The sequence below is a fragment of the Pan troglodytes genome, chromosome 8 (assembly GCF_028858775.2).
Source record: "Pan troglodytes isolate AG18354 chromosome 8, NHGRI_mPanTro3-v2.0_pri, whole genome shotgun sequence".
NCBI classification, from domain to species: Eukaryota; Metazoa; Chordata; class Mammalia; order Primates; family Hominidae; genus Pan; species Pan troglodytes.
The window spans coordinates 61,792,464-61,807,937 of NC_072406.2; the positions used below are offsets into that span (position 1 = coordinate 61,792,464).

General features: G+C 38.4%; 1 protein-coding gene across 4 annotated transcripts in view; it reads right to left on the reverse strand.

Annotated features, from left to right (window-relative positions):
- Positions 1-15,474, reverse strand: part of ERCC6 (ERCC excision repair 6, chromatin remodeling factor) — an 80,316-nt gene that overhangs the window by 27,709 nt on the left and 37,133 nt on the right. For all 4 annotated transcript variants that reach the window (XM_009440356.5, XM_009440357.5, XM_009440358.5 and 1 more), the window contains 2 exons: positions 14,151-14,309; positions 6,724-6,859 (listed from right to left, as the gene is read on the reverse strand). In XM_009440356.5, coding sequence (XP_009438631.5) covers positions 6,724-6,859; positions 14,151-14,309 — 295 coding nt within the window. The remainder of the gene's footprint in view (positions 1-6,723; positions 6,860-14,150; positions 14,310-15,474) is intronic.

Here is a 15,474-nt window from a genome sequence, read left to right on the forward strand (position 1 = left end):
TCCCAAAAAAGGAAAATGAGAGAATTAGTAAGATAAAAATTAGTGGGTATTTAAAAAACTGGTAGAATTGATAAAACAAAATAATAATAACTCTTTGGAAAGACTAAACCAAACAAACCTCTGAAAAGTGAGCCAAAATAACAGACTGAGATGTACAGCATCAGAAATGTCAAAGGAACACAATTACAGATGTAGAGAATACAAAAGTGTTAACCAATATACATGCTACAAAATCTGAACATTTTGACAGATATGATAGCTAAAAAGTTCGTTGCAAAAATGGACCCAAGAAAAATCAGACCAACAGAACAAACCAATACTGAACAATGTGAAAAAGATGTTATACTCTTCTCACCAAAAGTCTACCAGACCCAAAGGGGTTTTATGAGTAAAGTAGGACTAGATCCTATTACTGAAATTGTTCCAAAATATAGAAAAAGAATGGATTCCAATCATTGTTACAAGGCTAGCAAACCCTGTTTTCAAAACTGACACAGCACACTTATGAGTGTGCATACACGCCTCTAAACTAGAGATCCACTACTTTACAGATATAACCTAGTAATATATTAACCTAATAAAGGCTTGTCACAGGAATACAAGAATAGCTATCAGGAAGCCTAATATAATTCATGTAATCACAATCATCTAATACAAATTTTATAAAATTCAACATCTTCAAAAAATGGTAATTTTATATCTTCTTAAAGAACTAGGATTAAAATGTGTTTTAATTCAACAGAGTATAAAAGGGTACAAGAAAGGCTAAGAAAATCTGAAGGAACAAAATAAAGAGACATTGTCTTCTCATATGTTGTAATTCATGTAACATTCAAAGAGTTAATACAATTGCTGCAGAGAATAACCACAATGCCTGGACCTATTAATAATTTGACAGGTGTGTGCCATACTTTTATTACTATTATGACTACTCATCTTCCATCTTCCCATTCACAAAATTCGACACCTGCACAATACCATATTGAAGGCCACATCTGAAAGACCCATTTCCTGACTTTTGACCTCAAAAGAATACAGCAATAAATGCCTTGGGGTGCACAACGGCCTTAAAAACACACGTACGGGTTCCCTCAGGACTCCCTCGCCACCAGCCCCACTTAGCTGCTGGTGCCAGTGAAGAAAGCAGTCTGCCCAGAGAAAAACCATCCACCTTTAGCACCTCACCTGGTCAGACCTGCGACCTTTAGAAGCCAAAGCCGAAATGAATTCTGGACATCACCTAGTGTAGCTGGAGCTTTCCCACAGTTACCAAATGAGACACCAAGCTTCCCAAATGTATACCACTGGAATGATGTTTAGTTTCTTATGCTTGCTTAAGGATTGAAATTTATCTGGAAAATTCTAAATATTATTATAGGTATAGAAATGTTAGCTATGGAAATACAAAACTTCCTGTGTTCAGGAAGATGTATTAATGATTAACAAGAATTAAAAAGATGCTTATGTAAAAAGAACAAGAAATTGTTCAAAATGTCCCAGTTGAAAATATAATCTCCACTTAGCCACTGGGCAAAACCCCATCTAAGACTATTTGTTATCACCTGATTCAATCGCAGAATTCTATAGCTGCCTAGACTGGAGTTTCAATAATGGTGAATTGTTGAATATTATGGACGTCTCTATCCAAACACTTAAGACAAATCATCTCGGGCGGTTTCAAATTAAAAGCTTGTAAAATATGTAACCTCTCCTAGTTTTTGCAATTAATAGGGTACATCTGCAATTAGCCTGACTTACTGAATGCAGTGCTGTTGTCATTAAAAGATGTCTGTGAAAGGGCTGCTGTTATTATGGAGGCTCAAGAGACCAATCCCTCCTAGAGGGCAAACAGTGGACTGGTGGAAAACAACAGCCATAAATCACACTGTCAGGCGGCGGGGAGAGGAGTGAAGCACAGGCACATGAAGGCCATTCATAGGAAACACAGTACAGCCGCTTCCTAGGCAGGATTTACTGCACCTGTAATTAATTAAAATTTCCTTCAAGCTAAATCTTTAATAAACAAGGATTTGTGCTGACAATAAGAAAAAAAAGGGCTCCAGCAACACAATTTTACAACATACCTCGCAGAACAAGCCCAGCATCTATCATGTCTTCTATAAGGTGTATACACTGACTCTAAAGTTAATAGGAATGATACCACTTTGCATTCTATTATAATTTGTGTACTCAGAATGTGTCTGAAATATTTCAGATGCTTAAGGAATAATGTGGCCTCTTTCTTTTTTTTTTTTTTTTAAAGTTTTTTACTCCCTTCTAGCTTTTTTAAAAGCCACGTCTTTTTGCTCTAGTGTTTCAGAAAACAGGCCCTTTTAAAGAACATGTTGATGGGAGTTTCATCGGATGGCCAAGTTTTTGTGTTATTTGCTTTTTTTCTTTTTGAGACAGAGTCTCGCTCTGTCGCCCAGGCTGGAGTGCAGTGGCGTGATCTCAGCTCACTGCAAGCTCCGCCTCCCAGGTTCACGCCATTCTCCTGCCTCAGCCTCCCGAGTAGCTGGGACTATAGGCGCCTGCCACCACGCCTGGCTAATTTTTTGTATTTTTAGTAGAGACGGGGTTTCACCATGTGGCCAGGATGGTCTCGATCTTCTGACCTCATGATCTGCCTGCCTCAGCCTCCCAAAGTGCTGGGATTATAGGTGTGAGCCACCACGCCAGGCCATTATTTGCTTTTTTAACCACGCGCTGCACTTCACTGTTTCCATCTGGGGCCAAATGTATCTGAACATGAGAATAAAAGGTCTAGATGATCTTGAATGACCATGAACATTTTTGATAAAGTAGATGTGTACCTTCTCTCTAGACTACATACTGAGTCAATCAGCAATGCCTCATTCAGCATCTTTTCTTTTCCCAACTACTGAGGTGAAGAGGCCTAAATATTCTTTGTTTCTAACAACAGCAAGAATTACCTGAGTAAATGTTACCTATTAGGGACCACACTAAGCTCTTCATACATACATATTAACCCAAAAAGTCCTAACAAGTTTACCAAAATTTACCCATTTTATAGGTGATCAAATCAGGCTCAGGAAGGCAAGTGATTCGCCCAAGCTTGCAAAGTTATAAAACAGCAGATCCAAGATTCGAACCCTGGTCTTGTAAGCACAAAACCAATGCACTTAAAACTGCATGCTCTTGTTGCTTTTCCCACTCTTATGCATCTACATGTCATGAATTGATCAAAATGAAACAAAACTCTTTAAATTACCTAAGATGTTACAGAACTACTAGAGACTACGTAGCAAAAAAAGGTAGGAGAGAGACAACTGTTTCAGAACATAAGCAATTTATCATTATGTATCTTCCAATAAATTGAAAAAAAAAATCCTTAATCATTAAATAAACTTTACAAGACAGTGCTAAAGATGTCACCACCTATTGTGAGTTATGGGATAGGTATCACAAGACTGCCTTCTTTCATTATCTCTTCATTTACTACATTTTCTTTCCCCAAGAAAAGAGTTGGCTTTTTAAGGTTAGTTAAAAACATCCTTTATTTTTTTTTGAGCCCTAGCAACATCAAACACCTGAAATGCAGTGTTTATTGTTGTTTTAACAAATAAATATTAATCAACTCACATGAAAGTTGCTCTATATTAGAAAAAAGGATCACGAAATATAATCAGAAAAAGGAAATCTTGAACTTTTATTAAATGCGATTTCAAGTGACCATTAAAAGAGATTCAGAAGCCTAAAAATTTCTTTATCAGATTTCATCATTTGGTTGAAACTATCAGTTGTATATTTTTTCGCATGGCTGCTGGGTGTACATTTGAGAATTCTAAATTATGCTGCCAATCAGAGACTATTAACAAAGATAACATAGGATCAAAGGGTGAGAGAGGTGGGAAGCTAAAGGGCAATTGGGGAAGAAGAATGATAAATGTGCTCAATTGAGAAATTGACCATTTGATATTTTTCCAAATGAAAAATTTTCCTTTTTTTTTTTTTTTTTTGAGACAGAGTCTCGCTCTGTTGCCCAGGCTAGAGTGCAGTGGCACAGTCCAGGCTCACTGCAACCTCCGCCTCTAGGGTTCAAGAGATTCTCCTGCCTCAGCCTCCCGAGTAGCTAGGACTATAGGCGTGTGCCACCACACCCAGCTAATTTTTGTATTTTTATACAGACAGGGTTTCACCACGTTGGCCAGGCTGGTCTCAAACCCCTGACCTCGTGATCCACCCACCTTGGCCTCCCAAAGTGCTGGGATTATAGGCATGAGCCACCACGCCCGGCCAATTTTCAAAATTTATGTCATACCAGCTACAACAAAGCATTTGGAAAATAAAGATAATCTACTTGAATGATAAACAAAACAATTCTGGCATTATTATTCTTTTAAATATTTCTAAAGAGAAATTCTCTTCTCTTCCCTGTTCCTAATACATCCAGTATTGAATGTCCCAATGTCAGAGTACCATTATTAAATTCAGACATAACAGCTGGTGGGCACAGAAAGCTCATCCACTGTAAAAAGAAATCACAGCTGATAAGGAAGTCAGGCATTAGACGCTGAGTTAGAGGACGAATCACCACAAACAGAATTTTTGAAATATGAATAAGAAACATAGACTCTATTGTAATTTAACACACGTGTAAGCCAGCAGGTATGCATGTGTGGTGACAGAGATCTGCACATACACAGAAGATGGAAGGTGCAGAGGAAGCAAATACCCCTTCAGTAGTTGAATCCAGAAACCAAAGTTATGATCTTAGAAATGTCAATAGTAAGGCCTATGGAAAGGAACTATTAATACATTTCCAATGTGTCGTCACCACAAATAAGCCAATATTAACATTAATAAAAAGTAATAAATATAGGGCTTCTAAGTTAAGAATATAGTTTGATACATATAAAAGTACATATTTTTGATCTTTTGCCTAACAGTTTACATCTTTAGTAATCTAAGATACTTTATAATGGAAAAGGAACAGTAGGAAGAGTTAAGAGTTTGAGTAAAAACACAAGGAAACTGTAATGCTGTTTTTCCTCAAAAGTTAATTAAGAATCTTCAAGTTAGAGTCCTTGGTAAACTGTAAAACACTGAAAAAATTATTAACAACCATATGTATGCAAGTGTCTGTGAAGGTAAAACAACCTCAGAAGGTAAAACCACTGCAACCAAAAGTGAAATATCTCTTCTTAGAAGTTTGCCCTCCAAAGTCAAGGAGACAAATTTCACCAAATTTACTGTCAATTCTATTTCCATAATGAGTCCACGTATGTGGTTTACACAAAGGCAGTTCTTCAAACTATGGTGACAAAGGAACTGGAGGCAAGCCATGATCCAGGTGAAGGTGTCCAATACACACACTTTACTACCCCAAAAGAAAATGAAAGGAATAACATTTTTTTAAATTGCCTTTATAAGACAAACATCAGCTAATGAGTCCTGCTACAGGATTTTGCAGCACAAAACACTAAGAGATGTTAACAGATAACAGAAATGAAAAAGGAACCACAAATGTTTTACAAGGGTAGTGACAGGATAGTTTAAGGTTTGACAAACAATTTAAGGTTTGACTAGACAACAATCTAAACTGCTATTATCTTCATACTGCTAAAAATCACTTTTTATAACTCACAGCATTTACCCTAATTTATTAATTATCTTATCCAGTTTATTTTCCATTTATCACTTAAAATTCTGGGCAAAGTCAGTTGGTTTTAACAATAACAGTGTAAGCAAAATTCCATCTCGCCTTATTTGTGCTACCAAACCATAGATTTTTCTGAGTCACTTCTATCAAAAGTTTGCTTTTCCATGAACACAAACACAACAGGAATCCTGGAGTTTCGTGGTCCCCGTGCATCTGACTCCGTGAGGCAAACACTCCATAGCCCTCGCAGCCGGCACTGCTTTCCTGGGCCCCGAGAACGAACTCAAGAGCTCAAAAGACTCAGGAAAGAACGAACTAGCTCCTAAGAGACTGCTGCTTCTCCCCAATAATGTAACCTGCAAATTCACAGTGAAACTGCGTGATTATTATTTATTCAGCAAATGCTTATGGGTCACCTGGGATATAAAAATGAATCAGACACAGTCCCTACTCAACAGAGCTCACAGTCTGGATGGTTAGACAGATGAGAAGAAAAAAGGAAGAATACAACGTATCTATGCTACCCACAGGAGCACAGATAAAGCTCTTTTTTGATACTGTGATATTACCAAACTCTAAGTGAAGAACTACAACTGTCAATACATGACGATCAAGGATTCAGGGAACAAAACACAACTAAAAAGCAACAATACTTGCGAAATTCTCAAGATGGAAGGTTAAATGCATACTAACAAATGCATTTACCAATTAAGAGTTGTTATTTTACTTCCGTATCCACCTTCCTAAAACTGTTTGAAGCCACTAATGCGCAAAGTCTCTCCTTACTGGACGCAGCCACCTGACTTATGACTTCAACCCACACTGCCAGGCTCGTGCCCTGTCTGAGATGATTCATATTTCACTGGACAACAGACATTGTCACAACACCACCACAGACTGTTAGAACAATAAGACCTATATTCATAACTGTTCTGAAAACACAGAGCTCTAAAGTAAGTCAATAATAATAAAATAACTTTAAATGCAGGAAAAAAAACACAGGAATATACACTTGAGAAACACATGGATCAGAGAAAAACCAAATATGTAAAATGGAGGACATTAAAACAAAACAAAAAGGTACTGAAATATTATGTTACCTTTTTGTGGGTATAGGAACCGGTTTCATGTAGAATTGCCACTCTGAATGGAGGCCACCACGTGTGAAATTCCTTCACCCACTGATGCATCACTGTTGTTGGACAGACAATTACAGTTGGACCCAACCCCTCAAACCTGCATCCAAACGTCCAAGAAGAAAACCAACATGAAAGAGCATATACAGTCATCAACTGCTCAAAAGATCCCCCAAAACAACAAACAAAAAACTTAGTTCAAAAAAAAAAATGCTAACTATGGAAATTTATTGATATTTTCTTTAAGAAAAAGTTACTGATGTTAAAACCCAGTAAGTAAAATCTCCATAATCTCATTCATCAATTAGTGGATGTAGGTGTTAAGAGAAAACACTTAATAATATATTAAGAGATATAACATCTATAGTAACATAAAAGATAATCAAACAAATATTATTTAACAAAAATACTCTTCTTTTCCCTTCTACTACAGATTAGTGAAGTTTTTATACAGTGTATCTTAACCTAAGTGAACATAATAGAATCTTAAATTTGTCTGAAGTTTTATAGTCTACCAAGAGTTTTCAAGCCACAGAATTTCAATCTCACTGCCCTAGGAAGCAAGTAGGCCAGAAATGCTCCACTGATGGGGGCTCATAAGGCTGGCATGGCCCAGGTGACATGGCTACCAGGGGACAGAGGGCTGCCTAGCAGCCAGTCTTCACTTACTGCAGCCTGTCCTCACTACACCACCCTGCCTGCTCCTCCACACCACCAAAGCACCATGGAGGGGCATCCCAGCGAGTGTTCTCTCCTGGGAAGCCCACACCGACAGTGTACAAGCTGGCACTGCTGTGTGGGCAGGTAGTTGGGCAGCAAAATCAAGAGCCTCAACAGCACCCATGCATTGACCCAGCAATCCCAATAAAAACATTTACACACTGGGATACACACTGGAGCATTCTTTATACTGCAGAAAAAGTGGGTGCTACCTATGTCCATGGAGAAGAGGAAAGCTGAATGAACTATCCCATTTCTTTAACAAAGCATGGGCCAGTGGTTAGAGGCACTGCCTGGATCTGAATCCAACTCTGCACACATTGTATGATCTCGGGCACACTATTTAACCTCTGGGAACCTCAGTTTTTCATTTTCAAATGGGAATAATAACAGTATTGATCTTATAGGGTTATTACGAAGATTAAATCAGTTAACATCTGTAAAGTGCTTAGAACAGGACCATATAGAAAATACTATAAGATTCTGTTAAATAAGATGGAATATCATATAACTATTAAAATCATTTTGAAGAAGTTAATAAACTAGAAAAATGTTCATCATAATTTTTTAAAATTATTTATGGAATCACCCCAATTTCCTTAGACATAGGTATAGGTAGAAAAACTGGTTGTGGCCATTGTCTCAACATGCATTCCCCTCTCCCTTTTTCCTGAAGAATCAGATCTCTGCAGGTGCCCCTCCTTCTTCCTTACTGCAGACACACAGTTTATGGGACTCTGACCACTGCCTGGCTCAGAAGCAGGAATCCTGGCTCATCTATAACCTGTCAGTGCATGGTACTCCCCTGAAACTCTCACTAGTCCATGAAGCTGGCCTGGCAAGACTGACCAACTTTGTAAGGAAAAATTACATTCTGGGTTGGGAGAGACTTTTCTCTCCTGGTCTTTCTGGCTACATGTACAGACCAATGGTCACTGGGTTACAGTGATAAGGAGATCTAATGATTACAAGGAGACCTGGCCTTAGGCAAAAATTAAAGTATCTGGGTCCCTGAAGACATCATTGAGCTGCTGATCATGCTGTGTCCACAGCCTCCCCCTCTGTAGGTTTCTAGGTGTACCATACATTTGTGAATGTTTAACCCAATTTGAGGCCAGGTTTCACTTAGGTGCAGTCAAATATCCTGATACATCCTACACTGTATTCCCTGTCTGCATCTGCACTCCTCCTGCCCTTCTGGGACAAAGGGACAAGTATCCCTTTTCTTGTTTGAGACCAATCCCTTTAGCTAAGCTCTTGAGCTTGTATCTCCACAAGCGGCACTCCCATTACTGTAGCCCATTAACCTTCAGTCTTGCTGGGAGTTGGGTGCCAGTCAGTGCATAAGATGAAAATTAAGCAGAAGTCAAAACTAACCGTGGCAACCTCTTCAACAACACTCAACTCATGCTACAAGAGGCAACTAAAAACTGGGATTAACTGAGGGCATCACAGGGCCACATGCCTGCCTCTCACACACCTGGAGCAGAGTCACTGCACTCTGCACACTGTCATTCCTCTCCTCCACTCCCTTTTCCTGCCCCACAAAGATGCTGACTGTGTGAAGCAAAATGCACATACATTACTCCACTGTATACACTACCCCTTCTATCTCACTAATTCCCACAATTTCAATTCTAGATGCTGGTAATGCCAAATCTAAGTCTCCAGCCCAGATCACTCTTCTGAACTCCAAACCACCACACACTAGAAATCTCACTGCCGATATCCCCAAAGCACCACACACCATCCTCCCCTACCTGGCTGTCCCCTGTCCCCGTGCTTCCAAACCAATGGAAAGAATTTTGTCCCACTGTCCAGGTGCCCAAATCAGAAACCTAGGCCTCATCCTTGAGCAGACCTGCTTGCTCTCCATCACGAGCAACCTACACTGAGTTCACATCATTTTTACCTCCTGAATCCTTTCAGTCGCCATGTCTCTCCGTCTACACTGTTGCTATGCCAGCTCCAGCCACTCTCCTCTCTCATCTGGGTTACTGCATCTCCGAGGATGATTATTTCAAACAGTAAAATTTGAATTCCTCATCCTCTCACTTCAAAGCCTCTAATGACTGCCCACTGCTCTTGGGACAGAGATTAAACACCTGGATGTGGCCTACGAGGCCACGAAGACTGACCTCTGCTCATCTCTCCTGCCTTACCTCTCACTGCCATTATCCTACCACTTGCTCCTGTGGCTAGCAGCCCACCAGCCTGAACCATCTTCCCTTCCTCCAATCGACCTTCACCATGTCCTGGTTACCCTCTTACCCCTCCAGCTACCTTCTACTCAACATTCAGATCTCTAGCTTCCTCGACAAAGCCTTCCCTGTCCCTTTCTCTGTAAACAAGTTAACGACTCTTCTTTAGTGCACTCCACATTAACCCTGACAAAACACAAATCACCTTTACTGTAATTGTATGAGATCCTCCCTCAACTCTGTGAGAGCAGAGATAATCTCTTCTTCAAATGATCTCAATGCCTACCTAATAGCAAGCAATTAATGAATGCTGGCTTTATTAAATTAAAACATTTTTTAAGATTGGAAGAAAATATATCAACATGCTAAAAGAGATTATTTCAGAGTTGGGGAATCATAAGTGATTTTTGTTTTCTTACTAGAGCTCAGAAATAAATTATTCCTGAACTTAAAACAATTTTTGGCCGGGTACAGTGGCTCACACCTATAATCCCAACACTTTGGGAGGCCGAGGCGGATGGATCACCTGAAGTCAGGAGTTTGAGACCAGCCTGGCCAACATGGTGAAACCCCGTCTCTACCTAAACTATAAAAATTAGCCGGGTATGGTGGTGAGTGTCTGTAATCCCAGCTACTCGGGAGGCTGAGGCAGGAGAATCACTTGAACCCGGGAGGCGGAGGTTGCAGTGAGCTGAGATTGCGCCACTGCACTCCAGCCTGGGCGACAAGAGCGAGACTCTGTCTCAGAACAAACAAACAAACAAACAAAATACAATTTTTACAAATAACTGAAGAGTAAATCATACAATGCTTGAAATATTAAAAATCATCTACTACACAACTGAAAAATAATTTGTAGTTCTACAGAAAAACAATGAAATTTTGGTAAAGCCCTAACTTAAATGAGACCTACCCTTATACTCCAACGTAACAAAATAACCTATGTCCACTTTGAAACCCTCCCTGCCTCCAGCTACAGTCACTGTCCCTGCCCTTCAACTGGGTGGAAAGGGCCAGACTACAAGAAGCCAGAGGCTACAAGAGACTCCAACACTCTTCCTACAGAGTTTCTAAGCCATGCTCCTCACCAAGGCAGGGCCTGTCCAGGCGCCCCTCGAGCTCCCCAAGGAGAGTGGGACTCTGCCTGGCCCCTTCCATGGCAGCAAGCCTTTCTAAAAGGATTAAATGCACCAGCTTCTTTCTATCCTCCAAGGGGAATAAAAGAGTTATCATCAATATGCACTTAGCAGGGATTAGGAAACAACCAATCAAAAGCTGTCTAAAATATTTTTACAACAAACTCACATTCAAATAAGCATAAACACATGCATATGTTTTTTCAGGTTATACAGTATTTTTTTCTCTTTTATAATGTGCCTTCTGCAAACTGCTACATTGATGACTCACATTTTGTTATCTAAGGCTAGTATATTCTTCTGGCTGAACATCTATCTGGCATTATCATGATGCCCTTTAATTTCTGCCATTTTCCCCTTTAGTAGAAAAAATTGGAGATTTTCACGCTGAGTTGAGATCTAGGAGCAGACCTAGACTGTTGCTGGACCACAGCAGGACAATCAACTCCATTAACAGTCACATCGTCAACTGAACCACCCTTTCCTAACTCTTAATACCAGTGAGATGAACATGAGTAATGGCTAAGTGTACTACAGTGATTAGCATCAATTACCAAACAGACTACAATTCCTTTAATCTTTGATTACCATTGATTACCTAATAAATTTAGGGAAAGCCAATAGCTCCATGGTCAAATATATCAACCTGTAGGATGGAAATCTGCTAGTCATACCCAGAACTTACCAGGAACTACAAAGTAAAATATTTATCCTTGAAAGTTTATTAAATTCAATAACATTAGGAATTACCAAATGATATCCAAGACTTTAAAAAATTAACTGAGTTTGAAAGTCAATTTATTTCCTTTTCATTATAAGATTGAGGGGCCTATCATTATAATATGAATGGCAAAGTGAAAAAAGAAGGTGGTGTATCCATTATGAAGGGGAACACAGCAACCAGTACAGATGTTTATTAACCATAAGCAATATGTTTCTCTGTCTTCTAGAAACACACATACAACACACATTTTTTAAAAAATAACAAATCAAACTTCTTTTACCATGAAGTTTCTTGGTATCACAGAGACACTGTTCCCATTTCAATGTTCATGGTCCTTAAAATTACAACACCAAAATCATCTCAAATTAGGGCCCCTCTACAGTTTGTAAGAGTTCACAGGAAATATACATAGCCAATGAGGCAATAACAGCTCACACAGAACTTCATTTGACCTTAAGAGCTATTTTTCTGTAAGACATAAATATAGAGAACTCCCAAGTTCATCTGGTTCCAGAGGAGGATGTGTTATAAAGTTGTTAGGAAGATGTGGTCCAGTCCGCCCTGGTACATATGAGCGGAGGGGACCAAACTCCTCTGTAAACTTCCATTCATGAGGAGCCCAGGTGTTTGTGGTGCAGCACCACATTCTCGCAAGCCACTTCCACCAATACCATCTTAATAAAGACAATCTGGGATGTAGTCCAATATGCCACATTATTTCATTATAGAGAAAAGGATATGAGCATTGATAGTTAATTGATTACAGCTGCTGTTCATTATTAGCCTTGACTTCATTCTTAGTAGGATTGTCACCACCCAAGAGAGCATGTTTTAATTTTTAGATCAAAACTACACTGCAGGGATGACTTTAGTTCTCCTAGGACCTGAGCACTGGACTCCACATAAGTGTGATGATAATAGGAAGGGAAGCAAAGAAAAGAAATGGGAAATAAGAAAATCCCAGAAACCATTTAAGGAAAGAAAGAGTCCTAGAAACCATTTGGAGGAGTTTGGGGTTGTCTAGTTACCAAAAACACCCAACAGAGTTGCAGAAAACAAGCCAACCAAAGAGCTTATTTGAAACAGAAAAAGCATTTTATTTGAAACAGAAAAAGCATATTAAAAAAATAACAGTCATAGATAAGACCACACTAAATGCCCACTTGGAACTTCAACTTTTCCTTTGGTCTGGAATGTTTTCACATGCTTCCAAGCAAAATGTAATAGAATTCTCATATTTGAAAAAATCCCCTGCTTCAATATAACTTCCTTGTAACAACAACAACACAATGTTTAGCATTTAAAAATCTCCAAGTGTTTTCTTCCCCTTCCTACATCTATATAAATGCAACTGGCGTTCTAAAATATTCTAAAACTCCAAACACTCCTCACAGAAGTATTGATCTGCTAACTTAACGAAAGAGTAAGAAATAAAACACTAAACTCTGGAGACTAAAGAAACATGATCTTGACTCAGTTTATGGTTCATATTTGGCTCTCTACTAAGCATTTCGCTGCTGATGAGCTGGAGAGTAGGAAGAACTTTCGGCAGTTGCTGACTTCAGGCACACTGACACTACTGTAAAGGTTATCTCCAAATCATATGTAGGGAGTGTCTGAGGTTTCCTGGGCACACCCCTCTAGCAACTACCTTGCTCTTACTCTTTATATAAGCCTACTGAAACACAAGGAGCTCGGACTTATCTGGGTTCAATATGATGAAATATCCTACATAATTTACCTACCAATATTTTTACCAATACTGATTTCTACAGAGTCAATTTACAGTTTAAATATGGAAGTACTCATAGTACTTTCTTTCAAAATAAAGTATTTCAGTCCTACCATATCAAATAGATTAAATGCTTATTCTTCTGGAATACAAAAGCCTTAATAGTTTATTTAAATTTCTAAAGAGAATAAAGATTAACATCTAAACATAGTTTTCTACCATTTTAGGTGGTCGCTTACGTTTTGGCGTTAGAATTTATTACATAAAGTTCATAGATTGGGAAGGGCAGAAAACACAGGGATCAGACAAGTAACTTCATTCAAAAACAAGAGAGAGAGCAAGCTATCTAGAAATGCTATCATGCACACTCATTATAAAGGAAATTAGGGAGAATGGCTTCTTCAAAGCTCCAACTCTCCCCATGAATAGACTTTGTACTTACTGTAATGCTCACCTGGTCTCCTGCCAGAACAAATATTTTAATGTAAAATTTAATAAATGGAACTAAAGGTATTATGTCTAATTTAAAATTCCATATTGTGTAAACTATTGATATTAACATAATTGAGTTTGTAAACAATCCATTTGTAGAAGCTAACCTTAGACATTGTATTGACCCAAAATATCTAGTGGGGCTCATCTGCAAAATGAAGCATCAATGCCTGGAATTCATTAAAAGTGTTACATGTTTAATTTCTCCTGCCCTACAGCTCCATTGTCTCGTAAAATTTTTCCTTTGATGTCCCCCACTAAAAGAATTAAAGGAATATTGTAATTGAAATGTCATCAATAATTCACAAGACCCTCCTCCACAGCAATACATCTGATGAAATATTAATTGAGCTCCACAGACTGACAGTCTGCAGAGGAGCACTTGCCTGTAATTTGAACCACGAGTCCTGATCTTGCTGTAGCTCAGACCTGCCAAGAAGGCAATTATCTGGATGGTCTTGCCCAATCCCATTTCATCTCCCAGAATTCCTCCTGCCTGCTGGCAGTGCAATTCCCACAGCCACCTAACACCTGTCTGCTGGTACCTACGACAACAAACACCAACAAGAAAAGAGAAAATGGCAAATGGTGGATAATACAGATCATAACAGAAAGTACTCATGAATTAATCATTTGGCTAGGTTCTAGTACCAGTCAGAGAAACATGCGGGATGTGTGTTTTACATGAGTATTATATTTATAAGGTCATACATTTTTGATCACCTAGGCATAAAAATCACAAATTTTTCTTTACAAAACATTAACACATTTCTAATTAAACTGACAGATGGGGTAATTAGAGACTATTTCCTTTCTTTTCAACATTAGAAATAGCTTGCTAAACAAGCATAAACTTACTATTTTTTACTCACTTTCTGGGGAAAAAAATCCCAAATATTTTTCATATATAAAGTTCCATTAATTTTTCTACAAAAAAGGGGCACTAATGTTTAGTTTTTCAATCTGAATAGCATCAAAAAAGCAGGACAGAGAACACCACAACCTATAGCTTATACTGTTGAAAAGTCACTTGGTGATCATATTATCTTTTAATAGAAAAAATTAAATTTTAAGGCCATAAACAAGTCTGAATAATAGGTCTGGTCTCAAAATTAGGACATAACAGATGATTCTGTCATATTACTAGCAGATGCAAAAAAAAAGCACAGTTTAAAGACTCAACAATACAAAAGGTCTTTTTAATATTTCAAAGCAGAAATTGATTCAGGGAGTTTACCAAAGGTACGAAAAGATCATAGCTATTAAGATTTTAAATAAGGAATATGGGTCAAAGAGAAATAATTTAACCTTAACCCCTCCCCCTGCAAAAAACAGAAGTTGATATTTTTCTTTCTCTATCAATGATATGTTTAATCTATAACCTAAAAATAAAGTTAAAAAAGGAAAAATACAAAAAAATTTTCGGAGAGTGGAAGAAACACTTAACAACAGGGAATGGTATGAAGATTATATCCCAAGTTACAAAATCTAAAGCAAAAACCACTTGAATTAAAAGATGATAGGTTAGATGAGGTGGCTCATGCCTGTAAATCCCAGCACTTTGGGAAGCCGAGGCAGGAGGATCATTTAAGCCCAGGAGTTCAAGACCAGCATGGGCAACATAGTAAGACCTCATCTCTACAAGAAAAAAAAAAAAAAAAAAATTTAGCCAGGAGTGGTGGCACGTGCCTGTAGTCCCAGCTACTTGGG